Below are 26,943 nucleotides of genomic sequence, written 5' to 3' on the forward strand. Positions count from 1 at the left end.
TCACACTTTGGCCAAGCTCCTTCAGCTTTTAAGTGGTAGAGTCAGGTCTCAGGCACAGAGGTGCCCATTCCCAAAGCTGGAACTGCTGACATTAGACCCATGTGCCCTAAGGCTAGTGCCGATGGCTCTTTGTTAGGCAGATACCTAAGGGCTGCTGACATTTGGGTAGGTCACCAGATCGTATGTTTTCTCCCTGGGACATTTCAAATTTTAAATCTTTGAGACTCTGAAACCATTTCAAAAGCCCTCATTGTCCTCAAAAAACACACAACACACCCACACAAATGAACAAGCTTCATTTACTTTCTCATTTATGGGAAAGGGATGTGAATATAAGCAAGACATTCAAATTAAAATTGACTGTTTTATTTTAATTGACCTTTGATTTCCAACTCACTATCTCCCTCATGTCCCCGCTCCAGCCTCTTCCATCCCTTGCTGTGCTCTGTGAGTCATGAGGGCCTGAGGCTCAGCAGCTGTAATTGGTTTGTAACTTCCTGGAATGTCAAAGCCAAGATGGAAATTTTACGTATCACTCCACCAATTCTGTCCTGGCTTTAATAATAAGTTGGCAGAAGGGAAGGCAGATTTACAGCGGGAGAGAAATGTAATCAAATTTGGAGGTGAAATGCAATAAGTACAAATGCTAGTTTTCATTTGGAAGCTCCTTAGATAAATGTGATCTCACCCAGCTCCCCAGCCAAATCTGTTGTTTCTTCTCCTGGAGCGGTGGAGGGCCCTGGTGTAGTAATAATCCTCAATAGGAGAGTTTGTATTCAGGATTCCCCCTACCCCAGCCCCAGCAGAGTGACCCTGGAGGGCCGGGAAAACAATAGTGAAAGAGGCATGAAGAGTCCGTTAGGGAGACAAGGCTTAGCTGGGGCCTCAGACAAACAATACTGGAGGGGAAAGCTAGAGTTGAGTACTTGCTAGGTACTGTATTAAGTGCCTTGCATGCATTCTGTTTGAGTTTCATGGCAACCCTATAAGGAAGTGATGTTATTCCTCTCATTTGATAGAGAAATAAAGTGAGTTTTAGGGGTGGTATTCTCAGTGATCACAGAATGAGATTCTGTTTCACTCTGAAGCTTATATTATTAACCCCTCTCTTCCAGGAATTTTAACAGCTATCGTTTCTTGAATACTCACACTCTTCAGGTGCTTCGAGAGAACTTCCATAGCATCTCTGTGTGGTAAGTACTGTTCCCATTATTATCTCTGTTCATCAGGCAAGTAAACTTTCACAAGATTGATCTTGTAAAAGTGGGTGTCACATGAATAGATGTTTGAATCATTAGCTGTTAGGGAAATGCAAATTAAAATCACAATGAGATGCCCGTATACCTCTGTCCGGATGGTTAGAGTGTTTTTCCCATATGCTTCTTTTTTTTTCTTTTTCAAGTTTTTATTTAAATTCCAATTTGTTAGCATTAGTGTAATATTTGTTTCAGGTGTAGAATTTAGTGATTCATCACTTACATACAACACCCAGTGCTCATCACAAGTGCCCTCCTTAATCCCCGTCACCTATGGGATGATTACAGTTTTTGAAAATAGTGATAACACCAAATGCTGGTGAGGATGGGGAGGACCTGGATCACTCATTCATTGCTGGTAGGGATGTATAAGGATGTAGCCACTCTCAAAAAGAGTATGGCAGTTTCTATGGAAGTTAAACATGTGCTTTATCATACAACCCATCAATTGTACTCTTGGGCAATTGTCCCAGAGCAGTGAAGACCTATATTCACACAAAAGCCCATGCATAAGTTCATAGCAGCTTTATTCATAATGACCAATAATTGGAAACAATCCAGATGTCCTTCAACAGGTGAATAGTTAAATTGTGGAACATCCATACTATGAATTAATAGTCAGCAATAAAAGGGACAGGCTACTGTTACATGCAACAACTTGGATTGGTCTCCGAGGGTTTAGGCTGAGTGGGGAAAAAAAGCCAATCCCAAGGGATCACATACCATATGATCTCATTTATATAATATTCTTGAAATGACAGAATTATAGAAATGGAGATTAAAGGTGGCCATGCATTAGAGAGGAGGGGAGGGAGGCGGCTGGTGGTGGCTGTCAAAGGGCAGCACGAGGATTCCTACGGTCATGGATCCCAACGGTGGTGTTGACACAGATCTACACATGGGATAAAATTGCATTGAACTAAACACATACACACACACGTATGAATGGATTGTATCAATGTCAACTTCCTGGCTGTGATATTGTATCATATTTATGCAAAGTTACCATTGGAGAAAATTGGGAAAAAAGATCTATGATCTTTCTTTTTTCTTAAAAGCGAATGTGCATCTACAGTATCTTAAAATAAAACCTTTTTAAAAAAAATGTCAGTGAGAGAAGTGATTGGAGAGAGCAAAGAGGGGAGAAGTGAAGGCACTTGCCCAAGTTCACACATGAGGCAGTTGGACTCCAGAGCCTTGGGCTCCTATCCTTTGCTCTGTGCTGCCTCCCCATCTGATAGAAAACTGTTTATCCTTTACTTCTGGGAGCTTCCCCTTCTTCTCTTCATCTGACTTCAGTGATGTGATCAATAAAGGGGCCTGGAGTCCAAGATCACAAGGCCCATGCTCTTACTCACACTCAGTGTTCATACTCTACTGGCCCACTCTCCACACCCCCAGTCTGTTGTCCTCAGCCTTGCTGGAACTGGGCCAAGTGCTGCTTTTCTAGACCTGCCTGGCCCTGAGTCCAAACTAAGCTAGAGCAGAGGAAGCAAGTCTGATCCTATGAGGTGAAGTGAAGTGTCATTCCCTGGCAGGCTGGTCTTCAGGATCTGCAGAGGTGCTCCCATCTAATCAAAAGGCTTGGGCCTGAGTCCTGAGCTCTCCCCTCTCTCCCTCTGGGCCTCTAGTCTGCTTCCCGCCCCACATTCCTGCTATAGGTGTTGTACAGACTCCCAGCTCCTCCATAAAGGGAATTACAAACTGGTGGTCTACAGATATGTCTTCTTTGGTTCACACAACTATTATAAAATGGAATTCTTTTGACAACATTGAAAAATAAGGATATTTCGTTTCAAAATCTAGACTTTCAGATTGTCTGGACAAACCTGGAGGATCTTGTGTGGCAAATGGCTGAGTTGTGCCCCCAGTAGAGGGCATGCAGTGTTTGGGTCAGTGCACTTCAGACTCCAAGGTTGCCTGCCTGTCTCCGTGGGCACTGGTTTGGGACCCCTGCTCTGTGAGCCTGGGTCTGCCTTCATCTACTAGCCCTCCCACTCTGAGCTGGGGTTGTCCCCTTCCTCTGAGCTAAATCATAGATGCTGTGAAGAGCTTCCTTCCACATTCTGCTGGCTGACCTGAGGTGAATCACCAAAGCTCAGGGACTAAAGTGCCCACGGGAAAGAGACAGTGAATAAGAGATGTGAACGTCTTAGATGCAAAATTCCTAAGTGCATGGCTGGTGACTTGGCTGGGACCTCATTTTTAGTAACCAAATGGGCTCATTTGGTTTCTGGGGAAGTTGAGAAGATGTCAGAGACCCATCTGGCTGGCAGTAAATTGAGAGTTTACTATTTTCAGGTATCTAGTTACTTGTTCCAAGCTTATCTCTGAGGGGATGATTTTGCCCAAATTTATAGGCTGTAGGAAACACCTTCTCCTAGGGCAAGAATAAATAGTCTTTTCCAATTTTTGATCTCCTCCTGTGTAGCATTATTACCAGCCACATTGTGTAGCTGGGCAGGATGCAGGGCAGGGAAGGAAAGCCTCCAGGAGACAAGGAGGAAAGTTTGCTGCTCTGCCTCGGGTGGGTCCCCATCTTCTCATCCTGAACTCTTCATCACTTTAGGATTTTTAATGCCTACTTAGAATATTTGGAGGATATGGGCTTTTTACTAACCACTGCAGTGCTTGGGTTCTCCCCACCTCATGTCCCAGTGGATGCCAACATTAAATCAATCCCTCGTAGCAGTGAGACCCACATTTCTTATAGCAGTCTGTGGCCAGATTTTGTTCTAGGTGACTGGGCCCAAGAATCTACATTTTGCTGAGTTACACTCTAGCCAGGAAAAACTTACTCAAATGGAAGTTTGATGTTTAACTGATATAGACTCTAAATTCTAGAGGAAAGATTAAAGTATATACAGGCAATGGAAGTTGAATTTTTCACTAGGTGGCTTTGTTTCGTAGGTAAGTTTTGGCAGGGTGGAGAGCTGCAGAATTTAAGGCTGGGTTTAAAGGCTTTAACCATTGAAAATATTATGGTGTTCCCTGGATCTACCACCATTAATTCAGAATAAAAGTAATACTAAGGCAGAAAACACAAAGTGTATGTGTTGAAATAGCTTCCTTCTGAGATGTGCTAATTGGCAAAAGTTTAATTAATTTGTTGAAATGGAAACAATTTTATTTTGTGGCTGCTACTGCTTAGCTGGTGTCCCATGATGATGTTTGTTCTGCCTCGTGAATCATCTGGCTCTGGTAACATTCATTCATTCATTCATTCATTCATTCACTCATTCATTCATGCAATGAGTATTTATTGAGCTTGGCATAGCAGTTAACCAAAAGGCAAATATCTTTGCCTCTACGGAGCTTACGTTCTAATGCTGGGGAGACAAGCAAGAAACACAGTATATAAAATATATGGCATGTTAAGAGTGATGCGTGCTCTGGAGGATAAGGGGGGAAAGACAGATAGAGGTTCCAGAAGTTGGGGGAGAGGTGATCAGGGAAGGCTTCCCAGAGGCAGGGTTTCTCAAAGTGAGCAAGTGAGCCTTGGAGGAGGCAAGTCCTGGCAGAGGGCACAGAACTTCGCCTAATCCTGGAGCAGCCAAGATGCAGGACCCTCAGGTACAAAGCCCCAGGTGACCCCAATCCAGAGGGAAGCCAGGCCAGACCCTCCCTCTCCTCTTACAGTAGTAGCAGAGTCTGAGTCGCTGCTCATCACTGGTGGCCACAGGGGCTGTCACCCAACTTCTGCTGAGAGTTACCACCTTCTTCTCGTGGGTCTGATCTGTCCACCGATTCCATGCCTGGACCTGTACCAGGCACCTGCAGGTCAGAGACTGGTCAGCAAGCCTGGCACAGAAAGTTAGAATCTCAGTGTGAGGCACTGAGCAGGGGCTGGTGGGGGTGGGTGGGGTCAGGGGCTTCCTGACTCTGACTTTCTCTCATCCCATGTCCCGCTCACTTATACTCTAGGCTGCTTTCTAGGTCTCAGAGTTACCAAGTCTGGACTCACTGCGGGGCTTTTGCTGTTTCTTTCCCTTGCATTCTCTTTCCCCAGGTCTTCCAGGGGTGAGCCTGCGTACTGTCACTCTGTGTCTCATCCTTTATTTCCTTCCTGTCATAGCCACTATCTGAAATGATGGGTACTGGTGTCCCCTCTCCCTCACTCTCTCCACGAGAGCTGGGACCCAGTTTCTCCCATTCATCCTTCCATTCCTGGGGCCTGACAAATAAGAGGCTCTCAGTGAATATCGACCAATGAATAATTGATGCATACTTGAGCAACCTACACCCCTCTGCCTGCTGTTCAGGCGGTGTGGCACATTCTTGGATGCTCCCACTGGCCATGAGAACTGTTGTCATACATCCTGCAAGACTCAGGGCAATGTAATGATTAAGAACATGAATTAGGGATCCAGACAGGCTTGCTTTGACGTCTGGCTCTGCCCCCTTTCAAATGGTGTGCCCTGGCAGGTTAATTAACCTCTCTGAGCCTCAGTTTCCCCACCTGAGCAGAAGATGCTTTCAGTAAATAGTAGCCTTTGTTATTCTGCCCAAACAATGGTTACCAGATTCCTGTGTCCAGAAAGGTGGCTTGTACCACTTTCTTCCCAAGATGAGAGCCTTGGCCTAGGCTGGAGCCCCCAGAGACCCCTGCGGAGAGATGGACACATCTAAAAGTCCAGCCTCAGTGATTGTGCCTCTAGGGACCAAGAGTTAATGATCCAGGGACGGTTAATGAGCTTCCTCCTCTGCTCTCTCCCATCGCAGGTGGCATGGCAGCCTTCCAGCCCAGCGGCTGCTCCCTGCACCTGTCCCCTCCACATCCAGTTTCTTTGCAGTCCTAAAAAGCTAACCAAGCTGAAATCACTTATACCAAGGTTCTAAAACTCCGGCACCATTATTCAGTGTTCTTGAGGCCCCAACCTCATCACCGTCTCCCCATCCTTCCCATCTGCTGGAGCGGTTGAAGGACCCAGTGTTAACCACTGAGATGATCTCTTTGGTGCTGCCAGTCTGGCCCTGCTTGGGTGGGGAGGACAGAATGAGGCTGCCCTGGAGGGCTTGCTTTGGTTGTGAATTCCTGAAACATCCCTTCTCATTCCTGAGCATTCTTCCCGGTGCTTTCCCAGGTAGCCCCACACATTAGAGTCCCAATTATATTATCTAATAAACGCCACCAGGGATTACCCCTGGAGAAGTGGCAGAACGCTGTGGCTAGGACCGAAGACTCAGGAGTCGGGCTGCCTGGATTGAATCTTGGCTCCACCATTTAATAACTGTGATCTTGGCCCAAAATAATGTTAGTGTTCATTATCACATACAGCCTGCCTCACGGGAGCCAGGCATTGCTCATAAACCCTCAACCTAATAATAATAGGAGCTAATATTTATTGAGAGCCAGGCAATACTTGATGAATTCCCTTGATGCTTGCAGGGGAGGACAGGTATGTTCATAGATAACTTTTGGTATTCAGGGCTGTGCTTCAGCTGGGACTGGACCAGAAGCCTATGAACCCCAGGCATTATTGGCATGGTGAGTTACATCAGGGTAAGGGAACTGTGATGAGGACATTGTAAGGGTTCATGTCCAGGCTCAGAGAAGACAGGATGGCGTGTCCTCAGCCTAGCTTAGCCCAGCCCACACCACATCCCCTGGCCCTTGTCAGATTTCAGTAGCAGCCCGTGGTGGGCACTTCTCATGCATGCAGACAGTGTCCCACCTTCTCTCTGCTTCTCTGTCTCACTGAGAGCCGACTCAGCCCTTGGACAGGCTGGGGAGATAATGCCCTTGGGGATAGACCTCAACTAATGGGATATGGGAGGAGGGGTAAATGTCTCAGCCTCCTGTCCTTCAGAGACACAATTCCTCAGCATGTCTATGGTAGGACTGAGTCCTACTTATCCACAACAGTTATCAGGTGAACAGCACACAATTTATTGACTTTTTATTGACTTTTCTTCTTTCCCCCATTACTCTGCCTACTTCTCCTCTCCTACTTCTTGGGATCACCTCCCAAATCAACTATTGGTACCCAAATCCTTGCCTCTGGCTCTGCTTTGAGGGATCCCAAACTACGATAGTCACGTAGTTCTGGGAGCTCCAGGGGACTGCCCTCTGGTCTACACAGTGCTTTCTCTGCTGATTCCCAGAGCACTGACACAGCAGACATGGCCAATGCACAGGAACTGTGGGACTCAGATGGTGTTCAAGCACATGTGTGACATCTTCCAAGGCTCCCAGCAAAACTTGGGGTGGTGTTGTCATGTTGACTCCTTATCGCTCCCCCAAATGTACTCTTCCCTTTTAATTATAGGAGTCTGTAGGCTGTTCAGGGGAAACTACATTTCACATCCTCCCTTGTAGCTCGGCTTGGCCACATTCTTGCCATTGGAATGTGAGAGGAAGTGATGTGTCATTTCCTTAAAAGGAAATTGCTTGGCCTCTAATTCTTCTCTTCTCCCCTCTCTGGGGGCTGGAATGTTGGTGGTTGTGCACGAGCTTTGACTTAGATGAGAACAAGATAGAAGGAACCTGGGACGCTGAGTGACATTGTAGAGCAGAGTCACCTCCCTGTCCAGGACCACTGTCCACCTCTGGGATGTTACATGGGGGAGAAATCAACTTCTATTTTGCCTGAACTACTATGTATTTAAGTCTCTCTGTTCCAGCAACTTATCCTGTGCCCTAATGAAGGAGTCTGAGCAAGCAAATTACAAGTATAAATGCTGGTGTGACCTCATTTGTGCCCCAAGGCTGGTGAGGCCTAGGGGCATTCTGGTTGTGTAACTCTCCTATATGGTATGCTGAGCACTAAGGAACACCTAGTCAAGTGAGACCCAGGCTCTTCTCTGACTTATCACAGACCTCAGAGTCTCCCTTCTCAGCTTGTGTCCCCCTTCCTGTAATGCCATCTGCTTCCATGTTCTTTCTCCCAAACACCCTCTTCCCAGGCTTGGCTGTATGTTAGGCTTGGGCTGTCTTGTGTGGAAAGGGCTTTAAAGGGAATACTCAGTCAGCTTCGGGGACCTGGGCCCCACAGTAAAGAGGCAGCATGTTCTGGAGCAAACATGCCTTGGCTTGTGTCTTCTCATCTTTGTGTCCATGTGGGGGCAGTATTCCACCTTTAGGTCATCCTGTATCTCGTTATCTATTGAACAGGTGGTAATGACTTATGGTATTAGTTTTCTATTGCTGTGTAACTAATTACCACGGCCTTGGCAGCTTAAGATAGCAGCCATTTATTACCTCACAGTTCTGTGGGTCAGGATGCAGGGTGGGCTCAGCTGGGTTCTCAGTTTCAGGTTCCCCAAGGTTGAAACCAGATGTCAGCTGGGCTTGGCTGTCATCTTGAGGCCCTGGTGGAAAAAACTACTTTTGGGATCATTCAAAGTGTTGGCAGAATTCAATTCCTGGGGGTTGTAGCACTGAAGTCCTAGCTTTCTGGCTGACTATTGGCCACTCTCTAGTCCTTACACATGGTCCCCTTCATGTCCAAAATCAACAATGGCACATTAAATCATTCTCATCCTTCAAAAATCTTGCTGACTTTACTCTTCTGCTATCAGTTTGGGAAAACTTTCAGTCTTTAAAGGGCTCCCATGATTTTATTAGACTCACCAGATAGCCCTCCTTTTTGATGAACTCAAAGTCAACTGATAAGTAACCTCAATTACATCTGCAAAATCCCTTTTGCCATGTAAGGTAGTGTGATTGCAAGCATGATTGTGCATTATATTCACAGTCCTGGTCATTATAGCAGGAAACCTTGGGACCATCTTAGAATTCTGCCCACCACATCTGCAGTCCCTTGGATTTTAGAATGTTTGACCTTCAGCCTTCCTCAGGGGGAAGGAAAGGTCGTTTCTCGATACTGGATTTAGGGGAAGAGCCCTACTATGTCAAGGTGTCCAAGGGGGTGAGATTAAGAGCCAGAAGCACGATTAATCTTGGATGAAAGGCAGACATTTTATTTGCTCATCCAGCCATATTTATTGAGACCCTCTAGTGCTAGGTGCTCTGGATCTGGCAGTCAAAGGGACAGGGGCAGTCCATGCCCTCGGTGTAGCAGATCTTGAAGATGATGATGGCTCCCCAAGGAGAACTATAGGGGTCAGTGGGAGGGAAACTGAGGTTAGAATGTCAGCTAAGTGTGAAGAGAGCATGGATTGACATGTGGTTGAGGTAAAGTTTTACAATTTCTGTGAGGAATGTGAAGGCCACCATCTTTTTGGTGAGGTTAGAGATCAAACATTAAAGAGCACCAAGTCCTCTAAGAATCCTGAGATCTCCTTGGGTCCCATGGATCACCAAGAAACTCTGTAACTTAGCTTATTAGCTTAGCCTTGGGGTCACCAACTTGAATAGGAATGACTACCAGGGCAAGAACTTGACATCAATCAATGAAGCAGCCTGAGTGTGAACTAAAGAACACAGCAAGCATGAAGGCGAATGGGGACTGGCCTGTGGTCTTAGTGTTGGGGGTGGGGGGAGGGTGGTGGGTAGCAGGGGACAGTGTTGTCTCTGCACACGAGCATGGACATCTAAGGTGGGGGTGGTCCAGCTGCTTGCACCATCGGGGACAGATCATCTGGTCTTCTGATTTTTAACTAAATTCAACTGATTTTGTAAAATATCCCAAAATATTTTAAAATTTAAGTAATTTAAAATTTAATTTTTTTGAAAATGTAAGGATCTTCAGAGAGGTGACACATGTGTGGGTGTTTGTGGCCCAGGGCCAGCCTGCAGGCTTCTGTTTGTGACTTTCAGCAGAGTTACCCTCCCTGAGTTGAATTTGGATGATCTGACATCAGCTTTAACTGAGAACAGTTCTGAGGAGGGAGGTGGCCTCTGCATCTCAGTTCCCAGCCCGAAGTTCTGCATGAGAAATGCCTTTGAGATTTCAGCTGAGGAAACCTTATGTGTCCTCCTAGAGATTCCTTTGTCTTTCTCTTCTTCCATCATGACCTTGAGAACAATCATGTTGCCCTTTCTGCCATCCATGTTAGATGACCACCATTCAATTCTACTTATCCCTCCCCCAGAATCTAGTATTTTGTCTTCTCTTCCTCCTCAAAGTCTCAACTCAGGCAGCTCTACGGGCTTCTGTTCCATTTCCTGGTACTTACTATCTGCCTCTGGGCAGGGGAGGTAAGTATTTTATTTAGCTCTGTATCTGCAATGCCTGGTACATGGTAGGCACTCAGTAAATATTTGAGTGTTGGACCAATGACTTGAGTATTGGACCAAGGATATGTTGGCCATTATTTTTGGTTGATACCAGAAATGGGCATGTGTAAAAAGAACTCTGAAATTTGCGTAACTGCTATTATTGAGAACTCATCTCTCAATGTCACTTAATTAATTAGGGTGACCAACCATCCTCATTTTCCCAAGACTGAGGGAATTCTTGAGACGCAGTACTTTTAACCCGGGAAAACTGGGATGAGTTGGTCTCCTGCCCTTAAATAAAGACCTGAAGAAAAACAAGATTCTCTTGAAGCTCAGAAAGATGGAAAAAGCCCATTTCTCCTGCTAATCTGAGATGTTTCCTTTTCTGCTGATGGGAGGTTTCAGAGCTCACGTGTTTCTTCCCTCTTTGCTTTGATCTCTGAGAAGCTCCAAGGTAACTTCTCTGACATTAGTCAGTAGCATCTGTCAGTCCAGTTAGTGTGAAATAATTGTCTCATTGCCTCTGCCTTGGTTTTTAGTATCTTTTTTTCTCTTTAAAAATTTTAACAGATGGTACAAATTGTACCCAGAATTACATTAAATTATTCTTACCCAGGGGCGCCTGGGTGGCTCAGTCAGTTAAGCATCTGATACTGGGTTTGGCTCTAGTCTGACCTCAAGGTGGTGGAATTGAGCCCCTGGTCGGGGTTCCCTCTCCCTCTGCCCCTCCTCGGATCTCTCTCTCTCTCAAGATAAATAAATAAATCTTTAAAAAAAATTGTTCTTACCCAGCAAACATGGAGGAATGCTATGTCTTTTTGCTTCTTTTCAAGTGGCTACTATTCTATCCTATGTGTTTATTATTTCAGGGGTTGGCAAACTATGATCTTTGGGCCAAATCTGGGACTGCTGCCTCTTTTTGTAAGTAAACTTTTATTGGAATAGAGCCATGCTTATTAATTTACGTATCATCTGCGGCTGGTTCAGTGTTACATTGGCAGAATTGAGTAGTTGTGACAGAGATCGTGTGGCCCACAAAGCCTAAAATACTTACCGTCTGTAAAGTTTGCCAATCCCTGCATTCTATCAGAGACCTCAAAACCTTTTGAAAGGATTTCTATAGAATTTCAGATTTTACATATATAGGTATACTTCTGTTCCAAGATATAGTATCTGTGTATATTTCTGTTTATAAAAGTAATATATGCTCGTTATAAACATGCGAACATCACACAAATATGTAATGAAGATAGTAACCATCCCTTTTAAACTCAATTCCTATGAGTGGCCTCAGTTACCTAGTTGGTATAGATTCTTCCTGATTCCTTTCAGTATGTAAACTAATCTGCATGTATCATTAAAACACTAAAAAAGAAATAAACCTCCATGTGAGCAGATTTTCCTGGGTAAGCATTCTTAAATTCTCCATCAGCAGCATTTTTCAGCCGCATCTCCACTGACATACTGGCTGACATTCCACTCATTGTTTCCAATATCTTTCCTCATTGATCTAGTTTAATCAAAAGCCCTTTCTAACTCATCTTCACAACAGCAACATTATTGCAAGTTCCAATTATTCTTTTTTAATCATTACTAATTACTGTTACTTTAAAACATCTCTCAGAACCAGTGAGGATGTCAGATGCCTGAAGATTGTCACCCTGCTTCTAAACCATTAAGCTAAGTATTTAGGACGGTGGCTTCGGCTGATCATCCTCTTGGTTCTGGGAGATCACTCAGCCCCCGAAGTCCAGATCTTGTAGGGCATCTGTCGTCACCCAGAATCTGCAGTCCATTGTGTTTTCTACATCCCGATTGGACCAGTTTCCCTTATCCCCCTCTTCCCTCCCCAGACATTTGCTCTGTCCCCTCTGGAATTCCCAGTTTGTCACCAGCAGACATCCCTATATTCTCAACCTCTTCTCTGACATTGTCTTTAATTTCTTGTCTTAGCTTACACTCAGAGGTCCCCCAGCCTCCTGGGCAGCCTTCCTGAGTGTAGGTTGCTTATCTCTGTCACCTCAGGTACCTCAGCATTCCCCTTTGCCACTTCCAAAACATTTTCCCTTTCAAAAAAAATCCCCAAATCTTTCAAGTGGAATCCTCAGATTATGGTACCAATTGCTTCTCCTCAAAGTGGTCATTTACCATCCCCTCACTCATTAAAGACTCTAGTGCCCAGTTAGTCTTTCTCTTCATTTCCATCCCACTCTCATCATCATTCTTGGTGATTTCAACATTTAGACAGCTAATTCGTCCAGCCCTTTGACTTCTCCATTCCTTGGTCTTCCTACACGCCCGTGATTTGTTTCTCCACCTCTCCTCACGCTTTCCTATAGCCTCGCCATTGATGGTAACTGTACAACCTTAAATCTAAATTTCACGTTGCTCAGTCTCTGACCAATATTTCTTCTTTTATTCTAATACCACCACCCCACACATTTTCCCAACTCAGTGAGACCTTTAGTTCAGCCCTGTTCAACAGAAATATAATGCAAGCCACATATGCCATTTATGTTTTTCTAGCAGCCACATTAAGAAGTATAAAAGAAACAGTTAAGATTAATTTTAATATTTTTAATTTAATCCAAGAGATCCAAAATATTATCATGTTAACATTGTAGCCAATATAAAATTATTAATGAGATATTTCACATCCTCTGTTGCTCATATAGTCTTTGAAATCTGTGTGTACTTTATACTTACAGCACATCTCAGTGCAGCCACATTTCAAGAGCTCAATAGCCACATGTGGCTAGTGGCTACCATATTGGATAGAGCAGCAGCTCTAGTCCACTGACATAATTAAATTTTTATCCAGCCTTTTGAATGTCTTATCCAGTGTAAGTTCCATGTTCCATTACTATCATCACACTATTTCAAACATTCTCCACTTTCCCTTAATCTATTCATCTAGGGAAAAACTTATTACTGGTTGGACCAAACCATCAGTCTGTACCCAGGCAATTGAATACCACAGGAGAAAATCACACATATGGGCTGCCTTGCTTCCCCTTAGCTTCATGACCACAAATTTCAGATGGGCACATAGCACTCCTCAGAAACCTCATCACACACTCCTCATTGAATCCGCTTAATCACTCTCTGAGACTACCATTTCAGATGTTTCTGCCTTTTCTCAAGCCTCCCACCTTCCCCCCCCCACCTCTCCCTCTCAGCAGATGCCCTGCTTTATTATTCACTACCAGATGTCACAAATGTAACATGTCCAGTTGGAACCCTGCACTTTCCAGCCTGTTCAATTCAGGTGATGGCCATTGTCAAGCCTGGAACCTAGGAATTGGCTTTAATCCTCTCTCCCTTCTAATTCACCAACCCGTCCTATCATCCAAAAAGAACCTAAAATCTGTCCCCTTCTCTTGGAGCCTAGAGCCACCATCTTGGATATCAGTCATCATCCTCTGCTCAGGCTTCAGTAACAGCTAACTGGTCTTCCTTGTTTCCATTCTGCCATCTTGCAATCCATTTTCCACTCAGCAGCCAAAGCAGTCTTTAAAAAAACATAAATAAATCAGAGCATGTTGCTCCCTTTCTTAAAGTCCTTGTTTCCATGGCTACAGAGGTCCTCCATTATGGCCCTTGCATCTTCAGTGTAATCTTTCATTGCTCTCCAGCCCACTCCCCACAGTGTAGTCAGACTGGCTTCTCTCTCATTTCTGCAACACACCAAGTTCTTTCTTGCCTTCTGGCTTTTTGCATTGCTGTTCCCTCTGCCAGAAAAGATCTTTCCCTAGTGTTTCTCATGATTGGTTCCTCTTCTCCTTTTGCTTTTTAGAAACATCTTCCCTTAAAAACCCCATGTAAAGTCTCCTCTCCCCTCTCCCATCAGTTAGTTTCTTACCAGGTCTGTTATTTCCCTCATGTCACTCATTATCTGAAACTACCTGGTTTATTTCCTCAGTTACCTCTTTATCATCTGTTTACCTACCAGAAATAAATTCCATGATGGTAAGGATGTTGTCTTATTCACCATTGTATTCCCTGAGCCTGGCATAGTACCCAACACATAACAAACTCAATGAATAGTCACTGAGTAAATGAAAGAAGGAGTCAAAGAACTGGAGGTTCCAGTATTTCAAGGCTCCCCCTCATTACTGTGAAACACACAGACTCCCAAGATTGAACTTAACAGCCCCAGCGAGATCATTAACTTCCTATCTGGGTCACTGAGATTGACAAAGTACCCTCTTTCCCCCACCTTGATAGAGATCATGTCTATAAATACTTCTGGGTGTTTGAGCTCTCTAAATGTGGTAAAACAGCAAGTCTAAATAGACTGCTTTCCTGACAGGGTTGGGTCAACAGAATATATTATCCCAGAGAGGCAGATGGGGTGGAAGCCTCAGGGCTACATCAGTTCGGGAGCTCAAGGGATGTTCATCATGCAGGCTGTACAAATAGGCTGTGACCTAGTAGTAGTTGTGGGAACTTATCATATGTTCACTTAAAAAAAAATCACGCTGGCTTCTGTGTGGATTAGAAGGAGGCAAGAAGGGATATGGGGCATCTGTTAGTAGTCATTCATTGGCAAGTGACAGAAAATCAACCATGATTGGTTCCAGCAATACAAGAATGTATTGACTTATGTAACTGAGTAGGCTGGAGGTGTATGGCTTCAGGTGTAGGTAGATCCAGGGGCTCAAAAAGCTACCATTAGCCAGGATGTGCAACTTAGTTACCTCTTCTCTCTTGAGCATAGGCTGTACTTAATGACTTGCCTCCAAAGAACAGAGTTTGGGAAGGGGGAGAGAACAAGGTAACATTAAGTAGAGAAGCCTGGAAAACTTTATGTTGGCCAGGTGACCAAGGTTAACAGTGACAGCCATTTTGATAATATGTACCTCCTGTTATGATGTGACCAGGAGGGCACTTCACTTCTGGAGCATTTCTCCCCCAAGCCCATAACTCTAGTCCAATCATGAGGAAAACATCAGACAAACCAAATTAAGGGACATTCTGCAACATACCTGACCAATACTCTGCCAAACTCTCAGTGCCATGGAAAATAAGGAAAGACTGAGAAGCTATCACAGACTTTCAGAGCCCAAGGAGACATGACAACTAAATGGAATGTGGACGCCTGGACTGGATCCTGGAACTGAGAATGTCATTAGTGGAAAAGCTAGTGAAATCTGAATAGAGTCTGGCTTCAGTTAATAGTATTGTACCAGTGTTGGTTTCTTAGCTGTGATAAATGTACCATGGCAATTAAGATGTTAACCATGGGGTAAACTATATGCAGGGTTTATGGGAACTTTCTGAACCATCTCTGCTACTTTTCTATAGTCTAAAATTGTTCCAAAAGAAAAATCTTATTAAATCCGTAGTAGTTGCCCAAGCGAGTTGAAAACTTATGTCCACATAAAAACCAGCCCATGGATGTTTATAACAGCTTTACTCATCCTTGCCAAAACCTGGAAGTGACCAAAATGTCCTTCAGTAGGTGAATGGAGAAATACACTGGATACATCCAGACAATGAAGTATTAGTCCTAAAAAGAAATGAACTACTAAGCCATGAAAAACATGGAGGAACCTTAAATACATATTTCTGAGTGAAAGAAGCCAACCCGAAAAGGCTACATACACAGTGTATTATTCCAACTCTGTGGCATTTTGGAAAAGGCAAAACTATGGAGACAGTAGAAAGATGAGTGGTGTTCAGGGGTTGGGGGATGGAGGAAAGAATAGGCAGAGCACAGGGCTTTGTTGGGGCATTTAAACTATTCTGTATGATACTGTAATGGTGGATACATGTCATTGTGCTTTTGTCCAAACCCATAGAATGTACAACCCAAGAGTGACCCCTAATGTAAACTCTGGACTCTGGGTGATAGTGATGTGTTGGTGTAGGTTCATCAACAGTCACAAATGTACCTCTCTAGTGGGGGACAGTGATAGTGAAGAAGGCTGAGGGCGGGGCAAGTGTATAAGGAGACACTGTGTACTTTCCACTCAACTTTGCCTTGAACCTTACAGCTGCTCTAAAAATAAAGTCTTTTAAGAAAAATTTTATTTAAAAAATGAAACTATCAGCAAGACTCAGTTTCTCTCTGAGTTCTGCTTTCCTTGCTGTCAGCTCTTTCTCATGGGCAGGATGACCAGTTGCTCCAGCATGCCCAAGACAGTCCCAGTGCTTACCTGTTGTCCAGTATAAGTACTAACAGTATCTCCTTTTACTCTCAAAGTGTCCTGATTTGGATGATTAATTATGTGGTTACTCTGTGTGTGGACCTCAGCAGCTCCAGGCCAGCATCCTCCCAGCTTCCAGGCCAAGAGGCAGGAAAGATCCTTGTTTCTCAGCATTTGGACCAAAGTCCGTGCACTGGGTCTGACTGGCTCTGACTGAGTCCGGTGACCAATCTGGGACCAATAGTCTGGGGCATATTGTGCTCTTATTGGCCACATCTAGGCCACATGCCCACTGCTGGCATCGGGACTGGAACCGGCTCTACCCAAACCACACTAGAAAGTTGGGGGTAAGGGGCTTATTTTTCAGGCTGCATTGGAGGTAGAGTGGATACCAGGCAGGCAAAAACATAGATGTCAACCCGATGGGGAGACAGTCGGTTTTCAAATGATTTACCTTCCAGCTCCTAAAATTAGAATGGGCATAAGATTGCACGTATAGTGCGTTATTCTCACTCCCTTGCATCATAGTTAGTGTGTTAAGAAACACACATAACCTGCAGACTATCTCATCTTGGCCATAGTTCATAGTGATAGATTGTTGCCGTGGTGTTGTTTCCTTAACTGTGATAGTTGGGAATTATTGGGCTGCCTGTGAGTTATGATATATAGTGGTGTCAAGTTTCTTTTACATTCTACCCATGTGCAGAGTAGAAATCTTGCTATGTCTACAGAGGCATATTGTGAATTCCACCTGGTACGTGTGTCAGCTGTGGGGAATGGGTGAGAGCCATCATCTCAGTGGACTGATGGCCATTCTCTGTCACAAGAGGTCTCAGGGCCACCCAGCAGGGCTGGCCGAGTCCTCAGTGTGCTGAGTTCTAGGCAAGTCCCATCTACTTGGGCAGTTGTTGGAAGCACTGGCTAAGGTCACAGGCTCAGAGGGAGGAACCTCAGGGCTGCCAAGCGGTGTGACCTTGGGCAAGTTACTCCATCTCTGTGAGAATAAATGAGACTAATAATCCCACCTCCCTCAGAGCATTGTTTTAGAATTAAATAAAATAATGCATAGGTAGCACTTAGCAGTGAGTAGCACATAGTAGGAGCTCAATAAATATTTGCTGTTACTTTTATTATTTTAGCATAACTCCACAGGTCTGTCTACAAGAAGTCAGCATGGCAATCCAGGGTGCCTCAAGGCCGCGCAACTCAAAGTGTGGTCCTGTTAGAAATGCAGACTCACCTGCTTCTCCCTCTCCTCCCTGCTCATGTGTTCTCTCTCGCTATCTCTGTCGCTATCTCAAATAAATAAAAATCTTTTTTAAAAAAGAAAGAAACGCAGACTCACGGGCTCTGCCCACCTCTCACCCATCTCTCACTTTCCAAGTCAGAATCTCTGGGGTTGGGGGTTGCAGTTTAACAAGCTCTCCTGTGATTTATTTGCATGCAGAGTTGAGAACCACTGCCTTTATGTGTCTTTCTATTAACCCTGGCTCCCAGTGGGGTAGATTCCAAGCCATAGCCTTGCTGTTGTGAGAAATGAGGCGAGGAGAGAAGATAAAGCAGAAGCGATGAGGTTTGGGGAGGGAGGCATTGGTCCCCAATAATACTCTCTGGCCACTGGGACCTAGACTCTGGCTGGAGGTGCAGGAGGCTCTTCCTGTAAGAGTGAGCAGAACCCTGAGGCCACACCTGTTTGTTAGACTTTAAAATGCAAAGAAGGATGGTGGGTGGCTCTTTAAGGAAGCTGTTACTTTGCAAAAATCTTTCTCTCCTTTTCTGGCTTCCATGACTATCCTGAGCTCTCTTGATGGTCCTTGACCCTGAAGGCTCCCTTTTGCACCTCCTTCCTCCCTAGCCTTTCAGTACTGTTCCCCAGGACTCCATTCTCAGTCCTGTCTTGTGTGATCTCACCCAGCCCATAGGTTCAACCATCATGAGTCTACGGAGCCCTTACTTTTCTCTGGAACTCCAGGTAAATGCTTTTAATTGCCAACAGCACTTTCCACCAACAGGCCACTCAGTCACCTCCCACTTAAAATGCCCAGAGCAGACTCAATCATCTTCCTCTTTCAAACCTGATTTCCTCCCTGTCTTCCTTGTCCTTGCTGAATGCCTTCTTCCACTGCTCCTTCCTACCCCAATGCACCCTACAGGAGATTCTTGGATGTGCACTGATTCTCTTATTTCGATGGCTTCCATACTACCTGGGCCTGGAATCCTTTTTTGTCTAATGTCTACCCGTAAATTGCCTACTCATACTTCCTCCTTCTGGAAAATGGCACCACCACCATCCAGTTGCTGAAGCCGCAGATCTGGGAGTCATCCTTGGCTTCCTTGCTTCTTCTTACACACAGCTAGCAGGATGTTAGCAGTTCCTGCTGTCTGTCTTTAATCTGTGTCCAGGATCTGTCTAGTTCTTTCTGTCCCCTCTGCCACCTCCTCAGTCCAGGTCTCTATCCCCTTTACCCTACACTGTGATGTGACTTCCTCATAGGCTTCCTGCCTCCACGCTTCTGTGCCTAACAACCAGAACCATCTTTCTAAACTGCAGAAAATAACCCTCCCAGCTCTAAATCTGCCTGTGCCTTTCCATCTTTCCTAGAATAAAATCCAGACACCTAATCTTCAAGGCCTTACCTGATCTGGGCCCCTCTCCCCCTGGCCTTTCTCCCGTGTCGACTCTAAGTTCATCATATGGTTCTTCATTCTCTTCCTTAAACACACTTGTCTCAGTGCCATCTGAGGGCCTTTGCACTTGCCACTTCCTCCACCTGGACCCTCTTCCCCTAAATCTGCACCTGGTCTACTCTTTCGACATTTTGAGGGAAGACCACCCTCTCCAAAGGAGCCTTTCTCTGTCACTCCATTAATAGTCTTAGCTTCCATCATTTTATTTTCTTCTTAGCACTTATCACTGGCTAAAAATACCTTGTTTGTTGACTTGTACATGAGAGCAGAGACCAGGTCTTTCTTGTTAGCTGCCATATCCCTAGTGCCTAGAACAGTGCCAGGTCAGCACATGTATTCAATAAGTGTTGGTTGAATAAATGTCTAAAATGCTTTTCCAGATCAGCTGGGAGCTAACTGCAGCTAACACTCCTGGCAGCTGGGGCACAGAGGGGCATGTGGGCAGCCCACATGACATCCGTTACCCACCCCTTGAATAACATTTAGCAGAATCTGCTCTATATCACTTGTGTATTTCCACCTCTCCCTCTCAATTTATCGGCCCCTGGAGGGCCAGAACTAAGTTTTCCCCATTTGTCTGTCCCTGATGATGCTCAACACATGTGTTTAGTAGATGGTATTTGCATTGAATTTAGCAGGAAAAAATTATGCCTAAGAATTTTCTTTATTTGGGACATTCTCAGTGTAGACTCTACAGAGGGTTAATGGAAATGCTTTTGGGTTGGAGTGGGAAGGCCATAGCCAAGCTCCCAGAAATGTAGGTATGGGGACTGAGCAGTACAACTTAATAAGTTTTGAAGATGCTTAGACATTGGGTGCCCTCCTCTCTTTGAAAAGCAGAACAGAAGTGAGTGCTGAGCATCACAGGTCTGGACTACTGGCACATAATACTCCAATGTGGGAGTATTTTTATAAGATGGAAATTTTTGGGGAAATTCAGTGTTTTTTTTGCTGCATTCCTTCCAGACACGATACCTAGAATACATGGGCTGGAGGAAGGAACCAGGAGGAAGGGGATAATTGAGAAAAATCATGGGTTTCAAACTAGAGTTCAACCCTAGTTAGTAAAAAATTTGATGTGTCTTTCTAATGGATGAGTAATTAAACAGAATAAGACAGGGGATGCCAAACATAAGGCTCTTGACAAGGATTATCAATTTAGGGTTGAACCATTTCAAATCTATCCTGGTGTCAGACTCCCCACCCAGCTGGAATGGCTTATGTCTCTCCCACTCCTTGTTTCTTAGACTCACAGCTGTTGGGGTTTTACCAGTCCTATCCCAGCTGGATGAAGACAGGTGACAGGGCAGTGGCAGAAAGGGTCCCACTGATTTAGGAAATGGAGGGGCAGCTGGAATGGAGAGAAGAAATAGTCTACTTGCCTGTGACTAAATGCTGTGATTTGTCCCTTTGGACCCCAGGGTTAAACACAGAAAAGTAGAGACCAGAGTGGATTACAACACCTTTGAAGTTTGATTAATGTCATGATACTTTCTACACCATGATAATAAGACTATGATGTCCCCAGCAAACTCAAAGGAGTTATGTGTATTTGAACCGTGTTTAGTAAGTCACCAGCCAATTCAGCCATTCTTCACATTATTTTAATAACCTACCTTACATGGTAAGTGGCAGGGAGGCACCCGATTCATCAAAAGAGGTAGCTTAAGCCTGTAATCATCAAGACAGTATGGTATTGGCACAAAAACAGACCATAGATCAATGGAACAGAATAGAGAACCCAGAAATGGACCCTCAACTCTATGGTCAACTAATTTTCGACAAAGCAGGAAAGAATATCCAATGGAAAAAGGACAGTCTCTTCAAGAAATGGTGCTGGAAAAATTGGACAGCCACATGTAGATGAATGAAATTGGACAATTTTCTTACACTATACACAAAAATAAACTCAAAATGGATGAAAGACCTAAATGTGAGACAGGAATCCATCAAAATCCTAGAGGAGAACACAGGCAGTAACCTCTTTCGACCTCCGCCAGAGCAACTTCTTGCTAGATATGTCTCCAAAGGAAGGAAACAAAAGCAAAAATGAACCATTGAGACTCATCAAGTTAAAAAGCTTCTGCACAGCAAAGGAAACAGTCAACAAAACTAAAAGTCAACCTACAGAATGGGAGAAGATATTTGCAAATGACATATCAGATAAAGGGCTAGTATCCATGATCTATAAAGAACTTATAAAACTCAACACCCAAAAAACAAATAATCCAGTCAAAAAATGGACAGAAGACATGAACAGACATTTCTCCAAAAAAGATATACAAATGGCCAACAGACACATGAAAAAATGCTCCACATCCTTTGGCATCAGGGAGATACAAATCAAAACCACAATGAGATACTACCTCACACCAGTCAGAATGGCTAAAATTAACAAGACAGGAAACAACAAATGTTGGTGAGAATGTGGAAAAAGGGGAACCCTCTTACACTGATGGTGGGAAGGCAAGCTGGTGCAGCCACTCTGGAAAACAGTATGGAGGTTCCTCAGGAAGTTAAAAATAGAGCTACCCTATGACCCAGGTATTGCACTACTAGGTATTTAACCCAAAAATACAAATGCAGTGATCTGAAGGGGCACTTGCACCTCAATGTTCATAACAGCAATGTCCACAATAGCCAAACTGTGTAAAGAGCCAAGATGTCCATTGACAGATGAATGGATAAAGACGATGTGGTATATATATACTATATATATATATCTATATATATCTATATTTATATATATATAGTGGAATATATCAGCAATCAGAAAGGATGAATACTTACCATTTACATTGACGTGGATGGAACTGGAGGGTATTATGCTGAGCGAAATAAGTCAGTCAGAGAAAGATAATTATCATATGGTTTCACTCATATGTGGAATATAAGGAACAGCACAGGGGATCATAGGAGAAGGGAGGGAAAACTGAATAGGAAGTCATCAGAGAGGGAGAAAAACCATGAGATATTCTTAACTATAGGAAACAAACTGAGGGTTGCTGGAGGGGAGGTGGTGGGGGGATGGGGTAATTGGGTGATGGGCATTAAGGAGGGCATGTAATGTGATGAGCACTGGATGTTATGCACAACCAATGAATTATTGGCTAATTAAATTAAAAGAAAGGTAGCTTAAGCAAACCTCACATGTATTATGGCTTTGGATGGTTTCTCTGTATTTCCCATTTTTGAGATCTTAGTGACTTATGGCACTCAACAGATGCTGAGTACAGTGGACAGTTGACTAGAATGCTCCAGGGTTGATTCAGCTGCCTATCCCAATAATTTCACCATAGCTAGCATTAACCGATCAGACAAATACTCAAACTGGAGAGTGGCCAGATTATGAAGATGGACAGTTGGGATGACGGGGCAGACACTAAGTGTCCTAGGGCAGGGCAGATGCAGTAGGCCCTAGTGTGTGTCCTGGGGCAGCTCACATGAAGTCTTGGGGCCCTTCAGGTAGGTGGGGCCCAGTGCTGAGAGAGACAGATATGGTGATACATTGGAAGGCAGTGGGTCTCGTCAGGGAGACTTTCTGTTATGGGTTGAATTGTTATCCTTCAACAAAAGGATATGTTGAAGTCTTTACCCCCAGTACTTCAGAGTATGGCCTGATTTGGAAACAGGGTGTTTACAGAGTAATCAAGTTACAAGGAGGTCATCAGGTGAGCCCTAATCCAGGATGACTGGTGTCCTTATAAAAGGGGCAATTTGGACACAGAGACAGACATGCCCAGAGGGAAAATGGCGATAAGATACACAGGGCAAAAGTGGCCATGGAACTGGAGGGACACATCTATAGGCCAAGGAATGCCAAGGAACACCAGAAACATCAGAAAGAAGGTGAGGCCAGGAAGGATTCTCCCCTAGAGCCGTCATAGCACAGAACTGCTGACACCTTGATTTTGCACGTCAAACCTCAGAACCATGTGGAGACCATAGATTTCTGTTGTTTGGAGCCATGCAGTTGTTTGCACTTTGTCAGAGCAGCCCTAGAAGACTGATAGACTCTCTAAGAGACACTGGGGCCAATTGAGTGGGGGCAAACACCACATGACACGGTGAGGAGCAGGCTTAGTTTGGGCAACTTGCAAGTCAAGAGCCATGGAGATGAAGCAAGCAACACCCCTCTCCCCATTCTCTCAGTGTCCCCCCAGAGTGGTTTTTCATAAAGTGGGGCTGTACTGCAGGGGAAGAACCTGGCCCTGTGTCTCTACCTTTTTATAGCACCTTTGTGTAAGTGGTCTTGTTTTGCGGGGGCGGGGGGGTGGGTAATAAGGCTCTGGCACAGGCAATCAATGTCTAGATGCCGGATGTGTAGGAATGGCACATGACTGCCAGCTTCTTGTTCCTGGAAACCTTGAGAAACCTGGCATGTGCCGCAGCTCTGCCTCTGAGAGCGGTGGACCCTCCCCTCCCTCTAGCTTGCCATTAGCAAACCTGAACTTGTAGGATCACTCACAGGATAGTGCTGTTTGTTCCTCCAGAGGAAGCCATTCCTTGAATGGGCTCTGTTCTTCTGTTCCTAGGATAATAGCAGAGCAAGAGAGGAAGGCAGGAGTGCCGCAGATGAAAGCAGGGAGGGTTATGGCTCACAGCGTGGTACCTGCCCAGCAGGGATCCCTTGGCACCAGATTTCAGATCAGAGTGGTGGAGGAGACAGGGTGTAAGGAGACAGCCTGGGAGTGAGCTCTCTGGCACCCAGATTCCAAGTCTGGGTTGTGACTAATGCTGTGTTCCAGAAGGAGAAATGGGTGCAGGAGAAAGAGGCTGTGGGTGCTGCTGAGGATGTTCGGTTCAAAAAAGTCAGTGCTGCAGGAAGGAAGGCCTTTTCAGGACTGGTGCAGGACCTGAGGGAAATGGAGCTGACCCAGGTCTGCAGACGGAGGAAAGAATGGGTGGGCCGGGCCAGGACTGGGGAGAGAGCCTGACAGTGATGGACCGGGGCACACAGAGGCAGTGGGAAAGAGACAAGTGGACAGTCTGGGAACTCAGCTTCATTTGGAATTCTGTTTGGTGACAGTTGATGATTTTACATGGGTGGCATGCTCTTTCTATCTGCTTAGTTTTTCTATGAACTCCTTGAGGGCAGAAATAAGCTTGGTTGACATTTTTAGTCTCTGTGCCTGATTGAGTGCTGCCACAAAATAGATGCTCAAAAAAAAAAGTTTGTGGTTGCATAGGTTATTACTATGGCTACCATGTGAATAAGTTATTTGTGGCCCTGGAGAAGAGAGGTTTTAGTATGATTGCTTCCCTATATGTGGGGAGGGTGAGCTCCCAAGGATTGCCCGTCTCTGTGGGAAGAACTGACACACAATCTTAGAATGGTGATTTTGGAGCTCAATGGAGGTCAACCACTGAACAACAATTCACTCCAGAAATGATTACTGGTGAGGGAGTGGGGTGGGTGGAGAAAGGATAGGAAAGATCTGGACTGGCCAAATGAGGTTGGTGTTCACCAACTTGTGTGTTAGCTGATGAAAGTACCAGGACCCTTCCCTGCTTAGTCAGTGAGGCTGCCTGGCCCTCCAGGTCATATGGAGAAGGGCAGAGACCACTCTGGCTTACAGAATTTTAGCAAACTCGATGGGCCTCATGCTGCTACCTGGCATCATGGAAATAGGACAGACAATAGGGTGGGCCTGGCTCAAAGGGATACATATCCAATAGAACTTGCATAAAGCTAACAATCATTTTTTACATAGACAAATGCTCACGGTTCTCTCCCAGTCCATTCTCTAGCCCTCCCCACCACCTCCTATGACCCACATCCCATGAAAAGTGGCAGGAGAGACACAAGAAGCAAGATGAATAAGGAAACCTACTCCCCAAGTTGGAGATGTTCCTTCTTAGCATCTCATGTGGGAAGCTGTCACCCTGTGTGCCCCGGGAACCCTCTGACATGTGCTGCTGAGTGATCAGGCTGCTGAGTGATCCGGGCACCAAGGGGATGCTTGGGCTCATATATTCCCTCCCTCTGGCATTTTCATATCATTTTTGCCTTTTCCCCAAGACTCTTGGAATTTTGATGAGTTTCTTATCAAACTGAATGACTTATTTTGATTACATAGACCTTCATTTGTACCACGTCAAGGAATGTTCCTCCCTAGTCCATTTTTCTTTTTATTAGAGAATGCCAAAGGAGAAGAAAAAAATTTCACATATTGAATTTCCAGTGGCAAAAAAAAAAAAAAAAAGGATATGCTCAAAAAGAGATTTCCCACAGGTTAGATAGAGAAAACACCCCTTCCTAATTTCCTGGTGGCTGGCAGATATTTGCATCAGGCAGAACTCTTGATTTAAGCAATGGAAAAAGAGAATTTATTAGCTTATGAACAGTAAAGTTCAGGGGTACAGTTAGCTCTAGACATGGCTGGATGCAGGAGCTCAGACAAAGTCATCAGGACTCATCAATTTCATTTTCAGGCAGACCCTCCTCAAGTGGTGGCCAGGACAGCCCCCTGTGGCTCCAGATTATATCCAACTAGCTTGCATATCTAGGAGAAAGAGGAAAACTTTTGCCCAATCATTCCAGCCAAAGCCCTAGGGATGACATTTGTTGGCTTTGATTAGTACAGTGATGGGCCCTCTGCTTACCTTCGAACCCATCACTGTGGACAAGGACATGCAGTGCCCTCATTGACCAGGCCTGGCTTACTTGCCCATCCCTGGAGCAGAGTAGTGGGCTGTGCCCCCCACTAAACCTCAGGGACTTACAGGTTGATGGGGAGTGGAGGGGGCCAAGGAGGGAAAGTGGTTCTACCAAAGGAAACCATGGTGCTTTTGTCAAAACAGAGGCAACGGTACACTGGGCAGAAAAACCTGGCCATCACGCTATTTCCACACACCTCCAACAAGACGCAGACTAGCCTGTCTTTGTCATACAGTGGGTTGTTCAAGTTGGTGCTACACTCAGCTTACCAAAGACTTTCTTGGCCATCCTTTTGTTGTTACAGAACAATTTCTTCCCTTTAGCTTCTATTCTAGATATAATAATGAGACGTAGGAAAGGAGGAGCTCTCCATCTTCCAGCAGATGTTTCCACATCCCCTTCTTCCATTTGCTTCCTTTCATTCCTTAATAATCCAGAGGGGCACGGCTGCCGCAGGGAGTGGCAGTGTGGGAATAATGCAGCTGTTCTTCGGCTTCGCCTTGGGGACGCCAGTCTCATCACTGCACCCACCTTGTCATTAGCACATCCAAACAGGGGTACCCCCCCCCTTTAAAGGAGACACAAAGGCAGCTTTTGTTTACGCCTTGGAGTGTAATGCAGTTTGAGTCTGGGAGCAGTGTTGGGTCCCCTAGTGACACTTCTGGCCCCAGAAACCTCTCTGACTCTGCAAGACTGGAAGGGCGATATGTATATGAAAGTGAGCACCCAAGGTGGGGGCAAGAAATCTGAGGAGTGACAGCCACACAGCGCAGTAGCCAGGAGGAGGGGCTGCTTCTAGCTTGTACCCACACGGGAATGGATATTTTTGGCCAACCCAATGCAAAGTCTCCGCTGGGAAAGGGCTTAATTCTTGGGAGGTTTCTGAGTCTCTCTGCCTGCTGAAGAGGAGACTCTTTAGCCAGACTGGGCTAGGTCATCTCCTTTCGTCCCCACCATTCCTGTCAGCCCCACCCAAGCCACATGGACTGAGAGAGGAGGTTGGGTGATTTTATCCAAAAAGGGGATTAGTGTTGCCAGGAAAGCATGAGATGTCCACGGGTG

General features: G+C 45.0%; 1 protein-coding gene across 2 annotated transcripts in view; it reads left to right on the forward strand.

Moving 5' to 3' along the window:
* Positions 1-26,943, forward strand: part of USP31 (ubiquitin specific peptidase 31) — a 166,769-nt gene that overhangs the window by 102,068 nt on the left and 37,758 nt on the right. The window contains exon 17 of one of the 2 annotated variants that reach the window (XR_004676222.1): positions 1,116-1,193. Coding sequence is in view for 1 of the 2 variants with exons in the window: in XM_034988065.1 (XP_034843956.1) it covers positions 1,116-1,141 (26 nt within the window). In the remaining variant the exon portion in view is untranslated. Of the gene's footprint in view, positions 1-1,115; positions 1,239-26,943 lie in introns of those variants that run through there. The other variant, XM_034988065.1, reaches the window with a different exon arrangement.

The sequence above is a fragment of the Mirounga leonina genome, unplaced genomic scaffold (genome assembly GCF_011800145.1).
Source record: "Mirounga leonina isolate KUSES-001 unplaced genomic scaffold, KU_Mleo_1.0 Mir_448, whole genome shotgun sequence".
Taxonomy (NCBI): Eukaryota; Metazoa; Chordata; class Mammalia; order Carnivora; family Phocidae; genus Mirounga; species Mirounga leonina.